Source organism: Austrofundulus limnaeus, unplaced genomic scaffold (assembly GCF_001266775.1).
Source record: "Austrofundulus limnaeus strain Quisiro unplaced genomic scaffold, Austrofundulus_limnaeus-1.0 Scaffold38, whole genome shotgun sequence".
Lineage (NCBI taxonomy): Eukaryota > Metazoa > Chordata > Actinopteri > Cyprinodontiformes > Rivulidae > Austrofundulus > Austrofundulus limnaeus.
Window position 1 is genome coordinate 1,975,755 of NW_013952440.1, and position 22,336 is coordinate 1,998,090.

Consider the following 22,336-nt stretch of genomic DNA (forward strand, 5'->3'; position numbering starts at 1 on the left):
TGTTACTGCAGCTCCGAGTTGCTGTAATATGCAAATTTCCCCATTGTGGGATCAATAAAGTTATCTTATCTTATCTCTTATCTTAAAGGTCAAAGAAAAATAAAATAAAATAAATGAATGTGTCTCAATGCATTCCTCTGCCTCCATTCATTTGCATGGTGGCAACTCTATACACTATGTTTTTATTCTTCCGTCAACTTTAATGTGGTCAGTACAGCAAAGTGTACCCACACTAATGTCATACCAAGACAACGGGCTCACTCCTGTGACATGTGCTATTACTTTCAGTTGTGTTTGGAGTTACCACGGCAATGTAAATCACAAACAAAACTAAGCCTAAAAACCTACTTTGAATACATTGCGCTAAACTGGGCTGAAATTTGGTGTTGTGGTACCTGAGAACAATTCAATCGCATTCTGAATCCAAATCAGAAACCCAAGATGGCTGTCATAGCTAAAATGTAAAATCAACCATAATTCAGCCGTTTTTAGCCATATTAGGATCAAATTTGGTGTGGTGGTAGCTGAGAACGATCCTCATCATACACCGACTCAAAATCAAAATTTCACAATGGTTGCCATAGTCAGAAGAATCCAATTTGATTCAAAAYACTTCATTGATCCCAAATGGAAATTACAGACTGGACCATAACTCAGCCAGTTTTAGTCATATTAAGGTAAACTTTAGTAACGTTGTGGATGACATTGATTTCCAACAAATAGTAAACTCAAATACTAATTTAAATTGAATGTCACCTGGAAAGCCCTAGCTTCTCCGGGGACTATTGTAGTTATTTAGATATAAGTCTGTTAGTGACAAGCAAAAACAGTGGCAGCAGCATCTATCTGTAGCACTTCTGATGAAGTCTGAAGGCACTTTAGTCTGGGCCCAACTAGGCATTAGCTTGTCATTCTAGTCAGAATTAAACTGTTTCTCCAAAATTAGGTCAAAAAGGTATCACCAGTACTGAAAAMCCCCACCTTAAAATATCTGAACTATCCCTTTAACAAACACTAACAGTTCTGTTACCCATAATAATTACAAAGTTCTTAGCAAGTATAGCAGCCAAAATGTCTGCTATGTTTCTGAGTCTGCCAGTCAAAGCGTTTTTTTGATGGAAGGTCCTCGTTTGTTGAAGAGGTGTCCCAGGGTCTTGCACATGCATTCAAAGGGAGGGAAAGGGTTCTGGCATTTCACAGAGGAAAATTTTACTCGTAAAATTTTCTCAAGACGTAATGGAAAAGTTGCTTCTGAAACTTGACATGCAAAAGTGCTACATAGGTGTTCTGTGATAAAACGTTTCATTTTACACTGATGTAACGCGAGATTTATGCAACGGATTAAACTAAGTGTAAATATTGCTGTCGATCTTGTTTTTATAGTTAACTGGTGGGAGTTTTAGAAGTTAAGTCAGTTATTTTTTTGTCTGTTGTGAAATTTAATGTTTTCTCATGCAGGGTTGGAAGAGGTTGTGATAGGGCTGCAGTCATGCAGTTACATACATGCATCAGATTGGCATAGCCCACACCGTGTGCCAGTGATCAATCATGTTTTTGTGTGAGCTAGCCAGTCTTTTAAACTCTCCCTCTTTAATTTTTCGGTCTGTATTTATTTCCCTGTTTTCCCTCTTTCATCATTCCTTTTTGTTTTCAARCTCTGAAAGCAGGCAGTGCTCAGAAAAATAGACTACCGACCAGCCCCTCCATTCTCCTTACTCCTGCGCTTTTTATCTATCATTTTGAGCCTCTTCTCCTCCCGCAGACGCGCCTCCTCCTCCTCCTGGTCCTGTCGGCACTTGTGGAAGTTCTCCACCACCACGCCGACGAACATGTTGAGCACAAAGAAGCTGACGATGAGCAAAAAGGAGATGAAGTAGAGCAGCATCCAGGGATTGTGGTTCCTCACAGGCTGAAGGGGGGGAGAGCAAAGGGTTAAAAAATGTGTTTTTAGTTCGCTTCTGGGCAGTTTGTTCATGGTTTTGTATAAAAAATAAAAAAAATAAATCAAAACTAGATAACATTTATATTTAGCTACTGGACTGGTAAAACATATAGCCTGTATGAATGGTCAGTACAAAGCCACCTCACAATATATTTTCCTATACAAGAAAACAAATCTTTGATTTTGTTTCATTGCACCATAAAAAAATTCAATTTCCAGAAGAATGCATTTTATATTTTTAAATGTTCATAGAAGGTAAAATGTTTGATTTTCATTTTAGAAAAATCAACTGGCATGCCTCTCAAAATCATTTGCGACATGCCTCAACTTTAAAATCCAGCGTGGCTACCTTGTGSATAAAAATACAGTATAAAATAATAAATATCAAACCTTTTTTATTTTTACTTCTGTTTGTTTGTTTTTCAGTACTTTAGTCAAACCTGTTTAGTAACATGTTGCTACAGCGCTAAAATACAAAGAATGCAGAGGAATTAGTTAATAGCTTGCATTGCTAATTAACCTGGTCACTGAACAGAACTATAATCAAATCCTATTTTATTAATTTATTTTACTTTCAACTAAAACAGGATTATGTCAGATCCCAACTCATTCCAAGATCTGAGGTGCAAGGGCAATATAAATTTCTGCAATTTTCAAAAATCTTACTGTGGTTCATGCAAGCATTATGTTCATAAACGTTTACATGTCAATTTTGCATTACACGTTTACTTCATGCGATATTCGTGACAGTACTGCCCAACCAGTAGCGCAAGTATATACTTTCTGAGGTGTATGCAGACACTTTATCTACTTTCTGCTTATGGTTTCTGTTTTGTGCCCTGGAGAGCTTTCTTTTCTGCCCCTCCATCTTTAACTCCCTGTAGTCAGGTGCACCTTGATTTAAATGGATAAAACAAACTGCCAAGCGCATTCTCGAAGGGGCACATACTCGAGTGTCCTTAGTGTGTGTGGGAGGGAGAGTGACGTGTATGGAGAGAAAATAGACTCGTAAAGTTTTTGTGTGTAATATGGTTTGTATGTGTGTGATAAAGTTTGTGTGTGTGTGTGTTTGTGTGTGTGTAAACCATGATTTGTAACCCGTAAAGAACATTTTGTGTGTAACTTTGGGTATTTCGAAAGTGTGTGTTCAAATGTACACACAAATATTTAAAAATACCAATACAAAATAAAAGTATACACGCACAAATATAATTTACACAAACATTAAAATTTCACATGAATTTTTTGCCTTTAACCTCATACATCTGATAATTACATATTCAAACTGGCTCCTACGCATACAAGTCCTTAAATACGCACGGACAAAACTAAATTTATGCACAGATCAGGTTATGAGTGCACAAAACATATGGAGACTGTTTTCACGCTGCCGAGAGCTCCCAGATTCGTGTAAATGATGCATTTACATGCTGCTAAAAAGCTGGGACATTTGAACTTCCTTCTGTGCTTTGTATTATTTCCATGAAAAAGTATTTCTTCGCTTTACTTGTACCGAAGTGGTAAAGACATTCTTTTTGTTTAAGAAAAAATAAAAGAGAAATAAAAATAGCTCAGCATCCCTTAGTTCTACTTTTTAATATTATAAGAAACAGATACTGAGCGGTCAGTTTTGATTTTGTGACTTCTTTTTCTTTCTCTTTTTTAACAAGTGCCATGACCCAGAAGTTCTCGCTGCCCCAAAAACGCGGCTTGTATTGTAGAGGCATTTGTGTCCAGACGTTCAAAACAGTGTAGAATTGATCTGATCATATTTACACACAGTGAACTTTATATTTTAACTATATTTTGTTTAAAAATGCACAAGAAGAGAAAAAGTCTGAGATATCGGCGCAGAGGTCCAATTACATCGRTTTGATGTATGAAGACGTTATAGTGCTTTTATCGTGAAAGGACAACGTAACTGTCTGTTGGTGGAAAGTCAACATGGAAACATAGTTGTCTCGTTAAGTTTTATTATATAGTTTTATTACATTATGCTTGTATTATAAGTATAAGTATTTCAGTTGGATTCGACAGAGCTACATTTCASCTCCACATCATGTCGGCCACTCGCAACAACAGTAAGTGAAACTCTTACTTTTATAATAATTGGTGATTCTGTATTATTTCACTTGTAGAACTTTTAAAGGTTTAAAAAAGGACACGTTGAAATGCTTATTTTGTGTTTTAAATACCGCATAGCTGTGTTATCTATGTTGTTTTGGTACTAGTGGCAGAGTTTATTACTAGTACTAGTAACCGTGGTTCTGAAGGCAGGACTGAAGTTTATTTTCAGCCTCACCACCAGAGGGTGCAGCYATTTTTTGAGTCATGTTGTTTGTAGCACAATGTTCATAAATGTAGTGAGAGATAATAAAAGGTAGTTTGAAAAAGAGTGTGCGTCCTTAAGACTGGTAAGTTTTAGTATTTATGTTTAAGCATGATAATTGTATTTCTGGACATTTCTGTTTTACTAGTCTAACTCAAGAGCTATGCTAAGCTAAGTTTACTTTAGTTATTTTTACAACATGTTTAGTTGCTTTCTTTTAGTTTACCTAATACTATAAATGATTGAAACTCAAGATAGGAGTAATGATAAGTGTCTTAGTTTCCTTATGACCAACAATGGTTTATTACCGACTATGTTTTATGTCTTTGGTCCTAGTAGTGAGGTTTTCAAGCTAAGAACAATAGCCTGCTAATTTCAACATTAGTGTTTATATTGTATTGTAACTGTGACATCTCACATTCTCTTTTTATTCTGAAAAATTACATACAACCCAAATGAATGCAAAAAATGAAATATTCTACAACTTAGAAAAATGAACATGTGAAACCCATGGCCCATCATTTAGAGATTAGTGTGGGTTTTTATATTTATTTAATGTACAGTACGTTTCTGTATTTTTGTTGTTTTTCAAGAATATACACGAGTTACCAAATATCCATCCCTCACCACACTCTCAGAGAAACATCCCATGTTTACCTGCTGATCCACCCCCACTGCATCCAGTCCATCATACATGATGTTAACCCAGCCGTCCTTACACGACAGCACAAACAGAGACATCAGAGCCTGGAGAAAAAAAAACACAGAGATGTGAAGAAATGCTGCCTTGCCAAGAAATGTTACCACAAATTGGGAAAAAAAATCTGTTAGAAACAGGTCACGGTGACACATCACGTTCCCAAATTTGTTTCACTTAATTCCTACCTGAATCAAGTTGTCAAAGTTGTACTTTCTTCGTATCCAGCGGTATTTGGCCTGTTCACAGTCAGACTTGTTCGTGATGTTTTTTGTGTCCAGACCCTCACAGTGGTAGAACTTCCCTTTGAAAAGCTAAAAAAGGCAAATAATAGTAAAAAGAACTAAGGTTTTTTTTTTTTTTTGGTTGTCATTTCCTCATTATCTAAAATGCAGCAATATTTGTTGCATTTTAAGCATTCAGGGATAAAAGGATGTTTCAGAGATTTCGTCCTTACTGGAAGATTTCTGAGTTCTTGATTAACAAATGCCCTGAGGGTTGTGTTGTTCCTTTTCCCACTTAACCCAGCTGTCATTTTTTTCACACTTGCTGTCTTGAGAAACAAAAGCTTTGTATCCATTGGATTTTCAGGGTACTTGAATTCCCCAAAAGACACAATCACCTACAGTATGTAGCTGCTCAGCACTGCTGACATTTAAGCAGCAAAGGGTAAAATAACTCAGGAGAGCAACACCAACCTGCATAATCTGTACAGCTTGTGCCAACATGACTATGCTGTGAAACAGTAATTACCTGGACCCCCAGGATTCCAAACACAATGAAGAAGGCGCAGCAGATCAAAACAATGTTCCCAATAGGTCTAAGGGACGTGATGAGCGTCTCCACCACCAGCTTTAAACCTGGGGCTCGGCTGATCACCCTGGAGATAAAATCATTAAAAGTCAATAACAATAATGAAATAAAGGATTCAGTTACCAGACACACAAAACAAACCTGAGTGGACGAAGTGTGCGTAGAAGACGAAGGACTCKGAGAATTCCCAGGATCCTGTTTCCACTCGTGTAGGCCAGAGAWACCAGGATGTCCACCAGAGACACAAACACCAAAACTCCATCCAAAATGTTCCAACTGGACTGAAGGTAGCTCTGCTTCCCAAAGCAGAACCCAAGAGCTACAACCTGATGAAATAATAGTGGAGACATGGAATTATCCAAACCATATCTATTAAGCCTCTAAATATTTAACTTTAAAGTGGACATATCCTGCTTTTAAACCTTCTTTGTCACATGTAAATCATTCTGTTGGGGTCTATATTAAGTGGAACTGCAATGCTTTGGTCTGAATTCCTCCTTATTGTAACTCCACAAGCCCCTCTTTCCTTTTCACTTTTTTCGCTTTTCTGAGGTGTCTGTGGGCAACTCATTTTTGTGCTGTCTCTTTATGTGAGGTACACACCCTGCCAGAGATATGATTATGTAGCAGTGCAGAAACATTTTATTTACAAATTGAATAAAAGATGTCAACAACAGAAGACTTGTCCATCCAGCCTTACATGTTGGAACCAGAATCTGACCCAGAGCGAGAAGAGAATGAAAACAAATGACCAGCAAATTATATGACGTTATTATTCAAAATGCATTACAGGTAATAAAATACTGAACGGATTGAAAACTATGACCTGAACAGAATGTAAATATATCTTTGCAGCCCTGGGAGACACTACATTCAAATTTTCTGCACTTCTGGGGCCTCATGTGTAAACGGTGCATACGTATAAAAAAGTTACGTGCGCCAGGTTCTAYGCCCACGTTGTGATGWATMAAAACCAACGTTGYGTGAAAGTGTGCGTATATTTACGCACACTTTTCACCTGMCRTGAGAATGTGCRGCAGCCAAACAAAGTTTTTCAGTYGACAGTTTTAACCCACAAAGTCATGAATCTGACCTGAATCCACAGAAATATGACTTTGTTGTGTTTTCTGGATGTAAGGAAAGTCTGAACATGGTGTTAGACTTTTATTTTAGTTTGAGTTTTTGTTGTTTAAACTCAAACGATCATGGAACCGAACCCCGAGACTGAAAATCATTTAACCTCAGACAAGGAAATAGATCAGTCTAAAAATGATCAAAAGAACCTCAGTCCAGTCTRTWRWMWRYTKTTWTWWTWTAWTTGTCACATAGTTGAAAACCTTTTGGGTCCTGGGCCAGAAAAACCTGACACATTACGTGCGGCATAAAMAATAAAATASAATAAAAAAGGCTGAAGAGAGGGAGCAAAATCGGATGCAAATGGTGGCTCACTGTACTGTAAGAATAATTATTTTTTCTGTGTGTAACCTTCTGGCTGATGCTGAGTTGAGTTGTGGTCGGAGCGCAGCAGCTGYGCTTTGGGTAGATTCTCGCGCCAGGCACGCGCACCCTCGCCAGCTGTGAAGGTGTTCATGTATGTCAACCCCTTTGGACGTTTACCTGTCTAATGAGCCTCAAAAATCTATATTTTTTACTAAAAATCTGTAGGCCACCACTCGTACCCGTCGGTGAGGGTAGGGTGGGGGTCTGTACGTGGAGATGACAGCTCCTGTTCTAACACAGGAGGAAAGGAGAGAGGAAAAAGTGGATAACGAGATGTTTTTTTTAGTTAGTTTGTTTTGTTTTGTTTTTAAATGTCCGTTCAATGCCGTGTTCAACTAAATAGACAACAACTAACCAGGCTTCAACATCACATTCGGGAGATGTCTGTAAATTTCAGGAAAATCTCAGGCTTTGGTTATCCCGTGCAAATGCACCACATAAAACAATGACACCCCACTACTTATTTAGACAGTTTTCTAACTCATTCTTCATTTAATGTATAATTTCCCTGCATCTAAAAATCATTTCCGATCCCACAGGGAGGAATCTGAGGAGAATCTCACACTCTGGACACATTTACATCTATTTTACATATTTAAATGGAGGTGTGTCAGGGAAGGTGTCTCACGTACGCTCAGTTCCACGTTCATTGGGATGTATAAAGGAAAGGTGTGCAGGAACCTGTGTGTGCACAGTTTTATACATCTGAATTTTTTGGTGCGGCGCACTTTTCTAAAATTGTCCGTATGTCAATTTTTAGTGTGAAAGCTGCGCAATCCTTTATGCAMGAGGCCCCTGGAGACTCCCAAGTAGACAAGAAAATGTATTTAAGAGCTAAAAAAGTGGATTTAGCATAATATTTCATCTTTAATATTTTTATTATTAAAAAATTGTTAAAGGTCAGTAAGATCAATTGTAAAAATATTTACCTTAATGGCCATCTCTGCTAGGAAGATCACAGTGAAAATGTAGTTGGACACACTCAGAAACACTCGCTCCTAAAAGGCAAAATCAAATCATTGTCAGGCAAGTTTACCTAAATGAACTTAAATCAGTTAAACTGCAGTTGAATGTGAAGACATTCTATCAAAAACTAAGCAGGTGTTTCTTTTGAATAACGCTGAACAACAGAGTTTTCCTATTAGCCTTACTGGTTTAAGTCTGTACCACAAGAAGAAAAGATCTGGTCAGCTTGTGATTAAAAACAGTTTCTCACCTTGCTGCTGGGAGGAATATCAGGCCTCTCCAGAGCGATGGTGATGCAGTTGAGGAAGATGAAAACCAGAACCACATGGTCGAACAGTTTGTGAGAGATCACGCTTTGGCACCAGCTACGGACTCTGAAAACACACAAAATATCCTTTAAAATATGAATGGTGGTTTAACAGCTATTGTTAAAAAAAACTAGCAGTACACATCAGCAAGCAAATTTAGAAAAATCAAATACTGTATAGACCAATGTAACTAATTAAGACCAAAGTTTAAAAAGATTAAAGAAAATGTGGTGAATACATATGTATTTTGTTTTAAAAGTATATTTAAATCTCTTATAGTTATTAGAATCAAATGATGGTTGTAAATTTGTGTGTTTGTGTGTGTGTGTGTGTGTGTCTCACGGGCTCTCTGGAGAAAACAAGTAAAGCGTCCAGGATTCATGTTCTTTACACCAGCGGGGCTTGATGTTTTGGATTTCTCTCCGTACCCAGTAGCAGAAAGGACTCTGCAGCAGCGAGAGGTCGCACGTCAATAAACAAAGCAGCAACAAAATGACTTTCTTTGTTATTCATCATTGCACACTATAAAACAAAATCACTATCAGTATCCAAGCGCTGTTTGCATCATGATGGCAAATTGTAAAATCTTTATCACCTCCACAGTCACCATGTTTATAACCCACTGTGAACATCTTTTTTTTTACTTGAGAAAACAAACTTCTTCACCGCACATCGGGTCCTCCATTACAGCCCGATGATTGAAGCTTTAAGAAAAGCTTGCATTGATTCATCTGCAGTTTGATCTCTAGAATGACTGATGAATTGTTTTGTCAACACATTGTGAACTAAGTTTACAATTATTCAAACAATTGTTTCTCTGAATCTGAAAAACTCAATGCAATTTTTTAAAAATTTTATGATCAGTCAAGATCATTACAAACAGATTTTCTGGTGACACATCAGCTATTTCACTGTGTTTTAAATGAAAACAGGTAATAGAGATAATGCATTTGGATTGATAAGACCATGTGATTATGTTTAATAGCCAGGTAATAATGGTTAAAACTGATGAGGTTATTTAGTTGAATAAATACTAAGAACTGCAATTCAATTAAATTCCATTCCATTCAATTCAATTCCATTAATTTCAATTCCATTCAATTCAATTCAAATCAAAGAGGCTTTATTGTCCACAACATTGCATGAAATAGAGGCTTGTCTTTGACATCTGGCTCATACATGCAACACAAAACAAAAGTACAATAAACTTGCTAGAATATTTATAAAATCCCAAAAATATGTATCCAAAAATATGTGACAAATACATCTCAGCAAATGATGGTTTGTCACTTAAAGCTATTAAAAGGGGAGAAAAAATGACTCAACTGTACGTTATGTGCATAGGGTTCATAAGGGGTTTAATGGAAACATTTCATTATTGATAGCAAAAGTTCAGATATTTGGAARWGAGGTTCTGTGAAAAGGTTATGAATAATTATTGTCTAATCTGTTGTAGATGGCACCTTTGTTAATTAGTCTGAGATTTGTCGCAAAAAAAAATAAAAAACTAATAAAACAGCCGCAATCTCACAAATGTTTAGCAAAGGCTATTTTTTGTAAACTTCTACAACACCAAATTTTGGTTGGCACAGGTAATTTCATAAAATGTCACATCTGTTTGAACAGTGGCATCAGCAGCTAGCTGTAGCATTTCCAGTTTCGCATATTTCTGCAGGAATAACCATGTTTTGCCAAATTAATGGTACGTTTAAACAAAGTTGATGAAATCTTTGAAGCTAAAGCTGTGTGAAAACACCAGATATTAATTTTGGTTTTGGTCTCGCTCAGTTAGGCTGTTAGCTTGTCTAACATTTGAGCTGGTGATTTTATGTTGTGTTGTGTTCCTTTTTTAGCTATTACTTGTTCCTATTTTATTGCTTTTAACTGTTGTATTTTAACATTTTGTTTGACTAAACTGTAAAGCCCTTAGGTCATCCTTTATTGTTAGTAATGTGCTGTAGAAAAAAAAAAGTACATTKTCTATTTATCCAAACCTAAGTCTTTTAAAGTGCTTTTCCAAAATCCTTAAGATTATATTATTTCACATCCTTTTCACAGAATCCGTCTTCAAAGGATCAAAATCCTTACTTCTGTACTCTGAATAAGTGTTTGGCATTGAGCAAATGTAAGTTAAACTGAAATTTAAAATTGCTGCGAGAGTCACTGGTGAAGACCATGTCTGAGATCAGGAGAGGTCATATTAGAAGGAGTCAAATGAACATGCCACGACAACAGTGGCACCATAGAACAATGTAGGATTTAAACAGTGACGTTAGCTACTCCTCATGTAAATCTATAATGGTACAACAAACATGTGTTTCACTGCATAATCAGATGGAGTTAATTAGAACCGAACAGGTGGACTTMCAACTTAGCAAGTGCCCAAGCTCAGCAGAGTCTCGTGGAACTCATTAAAGTTTGTAATAAAACAAACAGAAGAAAGCTTGGGTCCACAGCTTTTGTACTTTAGGATTCTAATTAAAAACAGCCCAGAGTCAGGCCTCTCAGACTCTGCCTATTTGGCAAACAGCCTTATACAGAATGTGTGTGTGTGTGTGTGTGTGTGTGTGTGTGTGTGTGTGTGTTTGAGTACAAAACGAAAAAACTGGCTGCTCAGATCTTCTAGGAGCTGAACTCTGAAATCCCTGATAAACATTCATCTCACTTAGCACTTCATGCACACACAAGCACACACACACACATTTGTTCTTCTATCCTGATGGGGACTTTGCATTGACTTCCTTTCACTTACCAATAATTTCTACAGTCTAACCCTGACCCTTTACCCTAAACCTAACCTAAACTCAATTCACACCTTAGTCCTAACCCTAACACACAAATGGTATTTCCCCCCATGGTGAATAGGCTTTTGTCACCATAAGGAACAGCGGGTCCTCACAAGGCTGTGTGTACCAGGTAACAAAAACACATACAGGCACAGCCATGAACATAGACACAAAACCCCACAAGTACACTGAAACCCTGTTTGTAATGAGCTGTATTCACCAGAGAAGCCTGTTGTTCCCGAGGATTTCATGGTGTTATGAACTCAATCTGAAGCCAATAAAACCATGAGCATTGTCACAACAGAGGTCGCCTAAAACCCAACACAGGAGGAAACCATTCTCCAGGTTTTTCCACACACATGCAGATATTTGAATAAACACGTTTTATTATTGCACTTGTATGTACACAAGTCATTTTCTTCCCACTGAGAAAACAATTACTACRTGCGCTGATGACTCAAAGCATGACAATTAGCGTGCTCACAGATCTGTGAACACAAAACACACACTCCATGATGTTTCAAAATTACAGAGAAACCAAAGACACAGAAGATAAAAAGAAATATGTAGTACAGTTTTTAGATTTAAAATGTATCTGTTCCTATTCAAGTCCTAAGATTTCTGTTGCTGAACAACAACCTATGATGTCTCTATACCATTAGCCTATACGTTTACCAAAATTAAGATACCACTTCCAATAATATCTCGAAGTAACCACTTTCCGTCTCAACCTTCCAATGTTCCCATATTGTTCAGCGCCAATGTTCAGACTTGGGGTCAGCTGCTAGTCTACTGAAACTACACCCCCCACCCAGTTCTGTCAGTGACAGTTACCAGAGAAAGAAGATGCATTTTTTACTATGGGTTTACTTCTACTGATAATTTTAAGGCAAAGTGATCAACGGTTCATTCTGAGMGAACTTRGAAATGGATTCAGTGGYGMAACAAGTTTATGCTTTTGAAATTATTTACCTTTTAATTGGTCCGCTCTAATTTGGCAACCTCTTTCTCTCTGCTTAATGACAGCAGCAGTGTTTTGCTTTTTAGTGATCACGTGGTTCATCTTTGACTCACTATTGCACTGCTGGGAGTCAAGAATACTCACATCTTGTTGCGCATATATGATCAGGAAATCCGTGATCCACAAAGTGAGCCAAACAAGCATCTCCATCTCTCCTTTACAGTGTTGTTTCAGTTGTTCATTATGTGCTGATGCAAGATTCTCTTAAGGTTTCATATTTTTAATTAAAAATATTTTAATGGTCTGAACTTTAATTAGTCCATTTCAACATCCTTTGTACTCATTTTGTGGTAGACTTGCTATTGTGTTAAAATGACGGTCCATCACCATGCTTGAGAGTTGTTTGTGTTTGTGGACTTTTTTTTCTTCCTGCAAACTTTGGATTGTACAAAGTTGGTCAAGATTTAAATGACAGGTATGAYGTTCCTTTCAGAAATGCACTAGTAATGTTACAGCTTGCTGCTGCTGTCTCTGTCATTTAAATTTTTGAGATCAGAATATTAAGATGAAATCCATTCTGSTTTTCCTCAGGCTACAAGCTGACGTCTCAAAATGGTCTAATTGAAACCTCAAATTGGGGCCTTTCAAAAAGGTATTTACATTAAACCTATAAAAGAACCTCACTAAAATATAATTTTAAGCCCTTCCTCATWACTTACATCATCATCCAAGTCATCCTCCGCTGAGAAGTCATCTTTGAGGTCAGAGTTCACATTTGGGTTGTATGTCAGAGTCCTCCCATTACAGTCACCATATTCTGCTCTTACGGAGGAGCAAACAGGAGACGGCGGTTGCAGCTCCATGGACCCCGGCTTTAGTCTGTTGTTTACCCCAGCCTCCTCGTTTTCATCCTGGTTGTTCTCCTCCTCCTCTCCACCCTCCCCTGATAACAGGCTCTCCCTCTCTCCACTGGTATCTCGTCTTTTCAGGCTCGGTGCTCGTCCCAGGCTGTTCCAGCTGGAGCGGCGGCTCCCCCATGAGCTGCCTGAACCACGGAGGGGAAGAGGAGAACGCCGACCAGGACTTGAGAAACTCTGTGGATCAGAAATCAAATCGAAATCAGAGTTTATATAGAGAATAAAATTAAACGAGTTGGAACTAAATGTTTTGGGAATGATTATGTTGTGGGTAAACCTCAATACTGGTCTGAAAGATTATAGCTAGAGATAAGTTCACTTGGACAATCATAATTAAAGTTTCACATGTAAAGACAGTGCAGTAGTCTGGATTTCTCTCTGAAAGTTAAAATCATAAAACCAATACCATAACTTACTAAAGATTGCTGGTCATAGGCTGAGGGGTCTATTGACGTCGAGCTTCCTCGGCGAGACCCCACATTATCCACTCCAGCCTCAGAGAAGCCCAATCCAACTTCACTTTGTTGAGATAGCCCCTCCTTGTACAGCAGTTCCTCCTCTAAGATGGACTCAGGTCCCAGAGAGCTTTTAGGGGTGGGCATGGGCGTCGCTGCTGTGCGCATAATTATGGGAGGAGCGACAGTGCCATGGGGGTCAATGTGACCRTTAGCCGTCAGCATCAGAGAGTACATTTTTAGCTCTATGGATTAGAGATAAAGACGTCTTTAGAAATGACAAAGCAGCAACAAACTGAAGGTGGTCTCCATTTTAACCTACCAGTGTCTCTGAACTGTTCCACCTTTTCATCCTCGTCAAAATTGTCGGATTTCTTTTCATCATCTGACTCTGACCGATTAGCATCGCCCTAAAAAACGCACAACATGTCCATGAAAAACAGGCTATTTTTTGGCTTTTATTACCAATTTTTTTCTTTTTAGTTCACTAATATGAAAAGTTGTTAGTTTTTATATTGAATGTTTAAAAACAACAATGTGGACTAAAGTTCTTTACATGGAGGTCAAGACCCTTCAATTTCAATTTATCTGCTATAGATATGCAAGTCCTGACATTTTTCTTTTTGTATTTATTTATTTATTTATTTATTGTCCACAGTCATATATTGATGTAGTGGTCTGAAAAAAGAACTGAAGTCTGTAGTCTATTTACTTAGAAAATCCCAGGCTGTAAGTACTATTCTTCTGTAGTATTTTAAGCATTGAATCGGCTGTGTTGAAAACAAGATTAAAATAGTTGATATTTGGCAGTTTTGTTTCAGTTATATCTTTTTTTATTATTTATTTCAATCGACTTGCTTTGAGAAMAAAGTTTTGTTTTTCATTGTTTTAATACAAAAATGTGCTTACTGGTCTTACTAATCAAAAGGCTCTATTGATTTAAAAATTATAAAGTGGGGTATCATTTATTATCCAGGCACATAGTTCAATTATATAGCACCATGTTACCTTCAGCTGTTCTGAAAATACTGTATATATCAAAAATAAATCTGACTTTGCATCATAGCCTATTTAAACACCTTGAAATTGGTCTCTGTGTCTTTAAGAACCTCCTACAATTTCAGACACACCAACTTCAGCACGTCTTTACAGCAATGCTTTTGGGRAGGTGTGCTCTGTGGGGTGGGAGCTTGAGTGGGGATTGAGATGGGTGCACAGAGGTTAGAGAACTTCCACTACTTGGACCGATAACAAAACAAGGTGTGTGGGAGACCCCCGTTTGTCCCACTCTGGGTTCCTGAGCAAGGCTGCTCCCCAAGCACAAAATGGCAGCCTACTGCTTCACATGGGTCATGGGAAAATGCAGAGAATTWATTTCCCCACTGAGGGAAAATARAGGTTAATGAAACAAAATAAAGCTCAAAAAAGTCAATTTTGCATAATAACACCCCTTTTTAATAATGTGCACTGTGTGAATGCAATGTATGCAATAAGTCATGGAGCATAAGAAGTGAAGGTCGTAATACACCCACTTCCAAAAACTAGACAACAGCACTGGTTCAGAGTATAAGTTGGAGGTCAATCTCAGCTACTTCCATGCCAAACTTTATCTCAATATCTGTAAAACTGACTCGTTTATAGCCATTTTTGTGTTTGCCAAGATCACATAGACTCTAAAGCAATAGGAAAACTGAGCTCTAAAAACAGAGCCCTGTGTCTCCAGCTACAGTTTGCTTTCAAAAGCACAAACTAATAAAGAAGGAAGTCTCTGTGTACATGTTCCACTTAAAGCTTTCAAGTTGAAGACTGGATAGCAAACGTAAGCAGCAAATTAAATCTGTTCTGAAGGCGCACTTAAAAACCCAACGCACTCATTCTCACCTCAGCCTGAAAGCCTTCAACCAGGATGGCAACTAATAAATTGAAGAGCACATAGTTGCCAAATGTCATGAGAGCAACGAAGTAGAGAGACGCCCATGGAGAGGTAGAAGCCATGCCATTGTACAGCACCACGTTCCAGTCCTCCTGGGTCAGAATCTGAAGAGTGAAAATAAACAGAGTTAGGAGTACACAAGAGGCAGGTGGAGGCAGAAGTAGGAGGATGGAGGGAGTGTAAGGTGTAGAGATGCATAATAATAAAAAAAAACAAGGAGAATGAGCATCCATATTAGTGACGAAATAGAGGAAACACACTAGAAGGTAATTGGTCTGGAAAAAAATCAATTAGACACAAAGAAAAACAATTAGGTGCTTTAAACCTCGCAAAACCTCAGTTTAAAAATAACCTTCTGGACTAGAAGTTGATAAATGTGAATAATTGTGTGGATAAGTGTGACTGACGGAAAARTCAAAATCCCGCCTGACAGTTCTGCTCATTTAACACTTGCAAGTGAGCCAGTGCACACACACTGCTCTGACCGGATCTGTGTGTAGTCTGGTCTCTTGCCCTGAAAAAAAAAAGTCTACAGTGAGTGGAACTTCTTCACCTAACATAGTATATATACTTTGTAAAAATGCTTCTTCAGCACCAAAGAGAATCCTGCTTTCTACCCTCTTGCTGACGCATCCAGTAGAGAGAGAGAGAGAGAGAGAGAGAGAGAGAGAGAGAGAGAGTATGGAAAAAAATCTATCTGGGACAATTGAACAATATCTCCACTGGGGAGGGAGAGTAAAAAATAGATTTCAAAGTTAAAGAGGGATGCTGGGTGCAATTAGGCACAATCTTGCATTTCTTAGCAGCAGAGGATTGGCTCAGTTACACACAGCGAACAGAAGGATACKTTGGGTTCGTTTTGACATTCGGTGTTCCTGAATAGATTACAAAGTTAATGGGATAAAAATGCAAATGCACACACATCAACAAATGGATTTTGTGCATGCGTACTGTAAAAGCAATGTATCAAGTTCACCAGTTCTATAAAGTTATTTGAGATTATAATTTAAAAGGAAGCCAGCCACAAATTTGTCCCATTAGGGCGTTGAACACAAGAKACCTATATTTAGATTATTTTTGCTGTGAGGCTTTTTGGATTGTAAAAAACAATAAATATCCCACCTGTTGCAGATAGCTCCTTGAATGTCATTGATTTGAAGAGACAGAATTTAGTTTTGACCAGACTGACTTGCTAACAACTAGTTAGTATGAGGGTAAGACTGAAGTTGAATGCTACTGTTTCAAAATAATATTCCTCAGAATGTCATAGTTGTCAGTGCGAACACAATTTTTTGAACTGTTAAAAAACAGATTTATGTTGTAATATGCCTTCTAGAAAATCCCCAATCTGATTTAGCYAGAGCTGCTGCTGCTACGTACAAGCAGGTAATCATAGAATTCTATGTAAATAACTGCCTAAGACAGAAATAATGCATATAGTTGTGAAACCTTTCAGGCTGTTTAGACAAGCTGCTGCTTTGTTAATTTGGTCTGAATTACACCATATTTTTTTCTAAATCAAGGTACTTCGAAAAGCTATCTACAACAGGTAAAATATCATTGACTGATTGATCATAAACTTTCCATTGAAACTAAGTCTAAAATACTAGAAACTATCACTTTTAGCAATAAACTGTGAAAAACTGACAGATAATCAACAGTTTTAATGCTAGAAAAAAAAACATGACTGATCAATAGATGAAAGTTACATCCTTTTTTGGTAAAATATTTATTCTAAATGACAGGGACAGTGTGATGTGTGTAAATATGAGTAAGGAAAAATTTATAGATTTTAAAAAATGTATAGTAATAACTCATCAGGAGTACAGGGGCACAGTCTTAGTTAGAAAGTGAAAAACTAACCTGGAATACAGTGACAATGGCCCAGAGAAGTGTATCAAAGTTTTTGCGGTCAGGGATGGTGTCTCCATTCTCCGTTCGTAGACCGAATTTACATCCAAACAGATGCATGCCCAGTATACTAAAAGGGACAATTCACAACTTTAGGTGGATGAAAACTAACACATTGGAATAAAAAAAACACATTTCATTAAGTTTGAAGATAAACTACTAGAGAAGGTGTGTGTATGTGTGTTTTGAAGTCTGCACCTAAAAGTAAAGATAAAAAGCATCAGCAGCATGCAGAAGGTGGCCACATTGTCCATAGTCTTCATCAGCACCACCAGCTGTCTCCTCAGGGCAGGCAGGAAGCGCACAAGCTTCAGCACCCGCAATAGACGAAATGTCCGGAGGACTGACAGTCCACCATCCGCTTGACCAATTATCTCCCACACACTGAGAGGGAGAAAAAAAACAAAGCTTGTCTTATAAAAACATCAGAAAAACAAAGTGTCTCAATAATAACTTGACTGAGCTCTTTTAGATGTTACGCTCATTTACAAACAAAGTCTGGTGTAAATCTTTTAAAGACATAAATTAGGCAAAGTGGATGAATATTACCTTATGATGACRATGATGCTGTCAAAGATGTTGTATGGGTTTCTGATGTAGCCAAAAAAGCCAAAAGCCAGCAGCATGAAGCCCATCTCCAGCACAAACATACTGGTGAAAACAATGTTACTAATCTCTAACACATCCGTCAGTTCTTCAGGCTTAAAGGAGAAGGCACACAGACACACAGACACACACACAGACACACACACAAAAAAGTTAAAATCTCCTTTTTATTGCTGAAAGTTCATTTTTTGGTCTTTTGCCTGTGCTGAGAGATTACCAATCAAGTTCCGAGCTGCTGTCAAGTCCAATCAATCAAACGGGACCAACAGCACCAATATATCACTGCTGATCTACTTCGCTTACCTCACAGTAGGCCAACGATCCAGCAAAGATTTAAGTGAGCCCCCCCCCACCGGCTCCCCATAAAACATGCGGTCAAATCTTTTATGAGAAATGCAGCAAATCTGTGCTCTGCTCAGTGCATTATGTGACCAGATCTGCAGCACGTATTGAAAAGACTCCAGCAGGTAGTGCACGTTGAACAAGTCACATTAATTCTTCAAATACATTATTGTTGTTGAAATGCAGCAGTACTTTGTTATAAATGAAGTTCTTGTATGAAAACCCCTTTGGGAGCTGGATCATCCGAGTGAATGCTTGAGCTTTGAGCAAGTTCATTTCAGACCTTTATTACCTTTATTGTTCCTCAGGGACACGTTTTGTTAACAACAAGAGACAAGAACACTAGATAAAATGCAGCAATGTATAAGCTTGTTTAAATATTACAAAATATGCATCCATCCATCCATCCATATTTAGACCTGCTTTTTCTATTCTGTGCTGATATGGAACTGGTGCCTGTCTCTAGCAGCCCCTGTGTGTGAGGTGGGGTACACCCTGGACCAGTTGCAAGTTCACAACAGGACCACATAAGCCCCCTTCTCCACGGGTGTGCCTTTAAGCAGTTCTCATCGATTCAGCGTCAGGCAAATGTGTCGCATTTCCAGTTCCGATCGCATTTTTGGATCCACCTCAGCAGTGGTTCCAAACAGGTGACACCAAGTATTGTACGCAAGCAGAAATGTGACATTCGTGAACGATCTGCTTTTGAACAGCTCCTTCTGGAGTGGAGTGGTTAGGGGTGCTTTCCTGTAACCGGTTCCAGTTTGATCCCCAGTTCCATCCATCTCAGAGTTGTTGTGTCCTTGGGCAAGACACTTCACCCAACTTGCCTTCTGATGGTGGTCAGAGGGTCCGCTGTATGGCAGCCTCACCTCTATCATTCTGCCCTAGGTCAGCWGTGGCTACAATGTAGCTTATCACCATCAGTGTGTGAATGTGTGTATGAATGGGTGAATGTCTGTAAGTGTAAAGCACTTTGGAGTCCAATGGGACTTGATAAAGTGCTGTATAAATTCAGTCCATTTACYATTTACTTACAATGAACGATAGGAACAGAGTTGCAGACAGTAAAGGGCCATTTGTAGTTTAATTGTTTTTACTCCGTGACGACAGGGACATTCACTCCCCATTTGCTTTTGAATGGAAAACAGGCAAAGGAGTGGAGTACAGCAGCTCAGGAGAAAGAGGGAAGGGGTTCTTGCTTGACAAAACACGTGGTTCCACCAATGTGATGAGGTGATGTCATCACATACATGATGTATCTTCCTACTTGATGACATAACTCGTTCAAAACCAAACAGCTTTTTTGGATGGCTCTATGAAACTAACACCTTTCCAAGACCCAAATCCCTTCAAAGAGCCATTCGTCCCATCTTTATGCGGAAGTGACTTTGACATCAGCAGACTGCTGCCTGAATCAATGGAACAGTCTGAAATGAACAGGTGTACTGCAAGGTTACACATGCACTTAGAAACAGCGCTGCGACCAACTAAAAAAAAAGTCAGACCTTTGGATGATAAAACCACAATGGCCAAAGCCACCTGCTGATGATACAACCACACCCACAGTGTGACACACTGCCTACAGTAGACACACCTACACTTGAAAAGAGTCAAGACTTGCCTTTGGAAAAGAGCTATACAAACAAAAAACCCTTCACCCAARCCAAGAGACTATTTAGAGTTACTAGTTAACCTAACATGTATGTTTTTGTTCTGTGAGAGGAAACTTAAGTACTCTGAGAAAACCCATGCATGCATGGACATAAAATGCAAAATGCTTCAGTCTTAAATCTGAAGTCTCACATGTAATTTTGACCCAATGGCAGCAATCGGGTAAGGCATCTTGGTTTCAGACTTAGAGGAGCTGACTCACTCAGCTGCAAATGGCTTTAGGACACCCTGGAGGGTCGTGACTTTAAGGCGCCAACAGAACTACATCATCTCGAAAAAGCAGACGAGACCTTGAGGTTCCCAAGAGACCAAAGACAAAGGGCAGCTCTGACAGAGTCCATCCCACACCAGGAACACAAGAAACCCTAAGACCAAAATGTTCTTTAAAAATAACAAGGAAACAAGAACATTGTGAAGACTTTTGGTGATAAATGCAATACAAATGTTCAGGTAATGGAACATAAGTGATTTACAGTAAAATAACTAATAATCTTGTATGATTTTAAGTAGCCAACAAAAAGATTACAGATAACCTTTATAGGCATAAATATTTTGGAGGAGTATATGGCAATGCCAGAACATCACCAATGAGTGTGATTTTTATAGTCTTCTGTTTCTATTTTTTTGTTTTCATAATCTACTTTACAATTGAACAGAATCATCCTTCTCTGGTAACAAGCRTTATACAATCCCAGAGATTTACATGGAATGAATACATCCTCAGATGACCGAATCCTTCTTAATCATAAATTCTTAAAACATTCTGTCTCAAAGCCCTTAAGCCCAAGATCTTGAGTTCCATCTAATCTCATGCAAGAGAGACTCATTAAAACATATTGCATTTTTTTGTGTGTGTGGGGGTGGGGGTGGGAGGAGTCAACTAACCATAGTCCCATGGTCAATGTGAAGTCCTGACATGTGGCATATAAAAACATACTTAAGACTAAAGCTGAAATGACTCATTTGCAAAAGCTCCCTTTCACAGAGAGGCGTTAGCTCCATGGCTAATTAACCTACAAACACATCTCTTTTTTAATTTTTTTGTTTCAAGTTAAAATCTGATCTGTTACCCAAAATTTGATAGATGTCACATTTAGTATACTTTATGTCACAATAGTGCTAAATGACAAACTAACAATAAGAACATTTTTATTTCGTTTTTTCAGTAGGGTCATGTGCAGTGCTGGAGAAGCAAATTAATTGTCCATCTAATAATTAGGCTGATTATTACCATTATTTTGATTTAAAAATGGGACTGAGCATGCTGAGTGAATCAACAGACCTCTAAAYTCATTTACCCTCCCTTTGAGTTCACTTCACATCTTTGTGTCAGCTCACAGGAGAAAATAAAATCAAAGTAATATTCACTGGTAATMCAACTATATTTAGTTCAGTTAAGGGGACATTTAATACCCTCTGACCGTCTTTAGAAGATTGGGATAAAAACAATGACATAATAAAATGAAAACAATCCTTACTGTTGGCCAAATTTTGACATATCAGCATATAAAGACCTCAAAACGGTTTTAAAAGCTCCCTCAACCAGCTTTCCTTTAGGCCCACATAATACAATGCAGCCACACATAATATATATTCTGCTTTAACAATAGACTAGCTGGCATTTTCCTTACCTTGGAGCCATACTGTCTTTTCAACAGGAAAATGAGAATGCACCTTGCAAATGGCGCTTTTTATACCATCTGACAGCATTATAAATTTATCTTTATGATCCACTTTAGAGACTCCATTGAGAGGGGGGCACAGTTCAGCTGACATAGCAGGTCAAATCAATACAAATCAACTAAAGGGCACAAATCTGAAGGCTGAAGCCTGAAGATAATGATACATCAATTCATGAATAGCTTAGCTGATTTTTGGGTAATGCAGAACTACTTCAGCAAAACTAATTCACACTTCTTGAACTGGCAAATGGGAATTGTTAAATGCAAAGAGTGGAAAACGCTGGGAGACTTCAAGCATCAGAAAAGCCAACTTTTTAGAATGTTTATGTGGGTAGCCATTGTCTGTTTTTATGTGCTGTAGATGTCTTTGTTTTCCCTTTTTTGTCTCTTTAAGTTAGGAACATTGAGCATAACAAAAGCAGTATAAAATATTGGCCGGGGGAGATATGTGTGTGTGTGTGTGTGTGTGTGTGTGTGTGTGTGTGTGTGTGTGTGTGTGTGTGTGTGTGTGTGT

At 38.2% G+C, this 22,336-nt stretch overlaps 1 protein-coding gene across 1 annotated transcript in view; it reads right to left on the reverse strand.

Annotated features, from left to right (window-relative positions):
• cacna1ha (calcium channel, voltage-dependent, T type, alpha 1H subunit a) overlaps positions 1-22,336 on the reverse strand; it is a gene marked incomplete in the record, with an annotated part of 156,161 nt that overhangs the window by 19,333 nt on the left and 114,492 nt on the right. Inside the window, 15 exon segments of the mRNA XM_014006935.1 lie at positions 1,696-1,909; positions 4,929-5,018; positions 5,157-5,282; positions 5,722-5,848; positions 5,923-6,107; positions 8,211-8,279; positions 8,498-8,621; positions 8,898-9,001; positions 13,022-13,396; positions 13,636-13,919; positions 13,997-14,084; positions 15,556-15,711; positions 17,471-17,588; positions 17,717-17,902; positions 18,068-18,219. Coding sequence (XP_013862389.1) covers positions 1,696-1,909; positions 4,929-5,018; positions 5,157-5,282; positions 5,722-5,848; positions 5,923-6,107; positions 8,211-8,279; positions 8,498-8,621; positions 8,898-9,001; positions 13,022-13,396; positions 13,636-13,919; positions 13,997-14,084; positions 15,556-15,711; positions 17,471-17,588; positions 17,717-17,902; positions 18,068-18,219 — 2,398 coding nt within the window.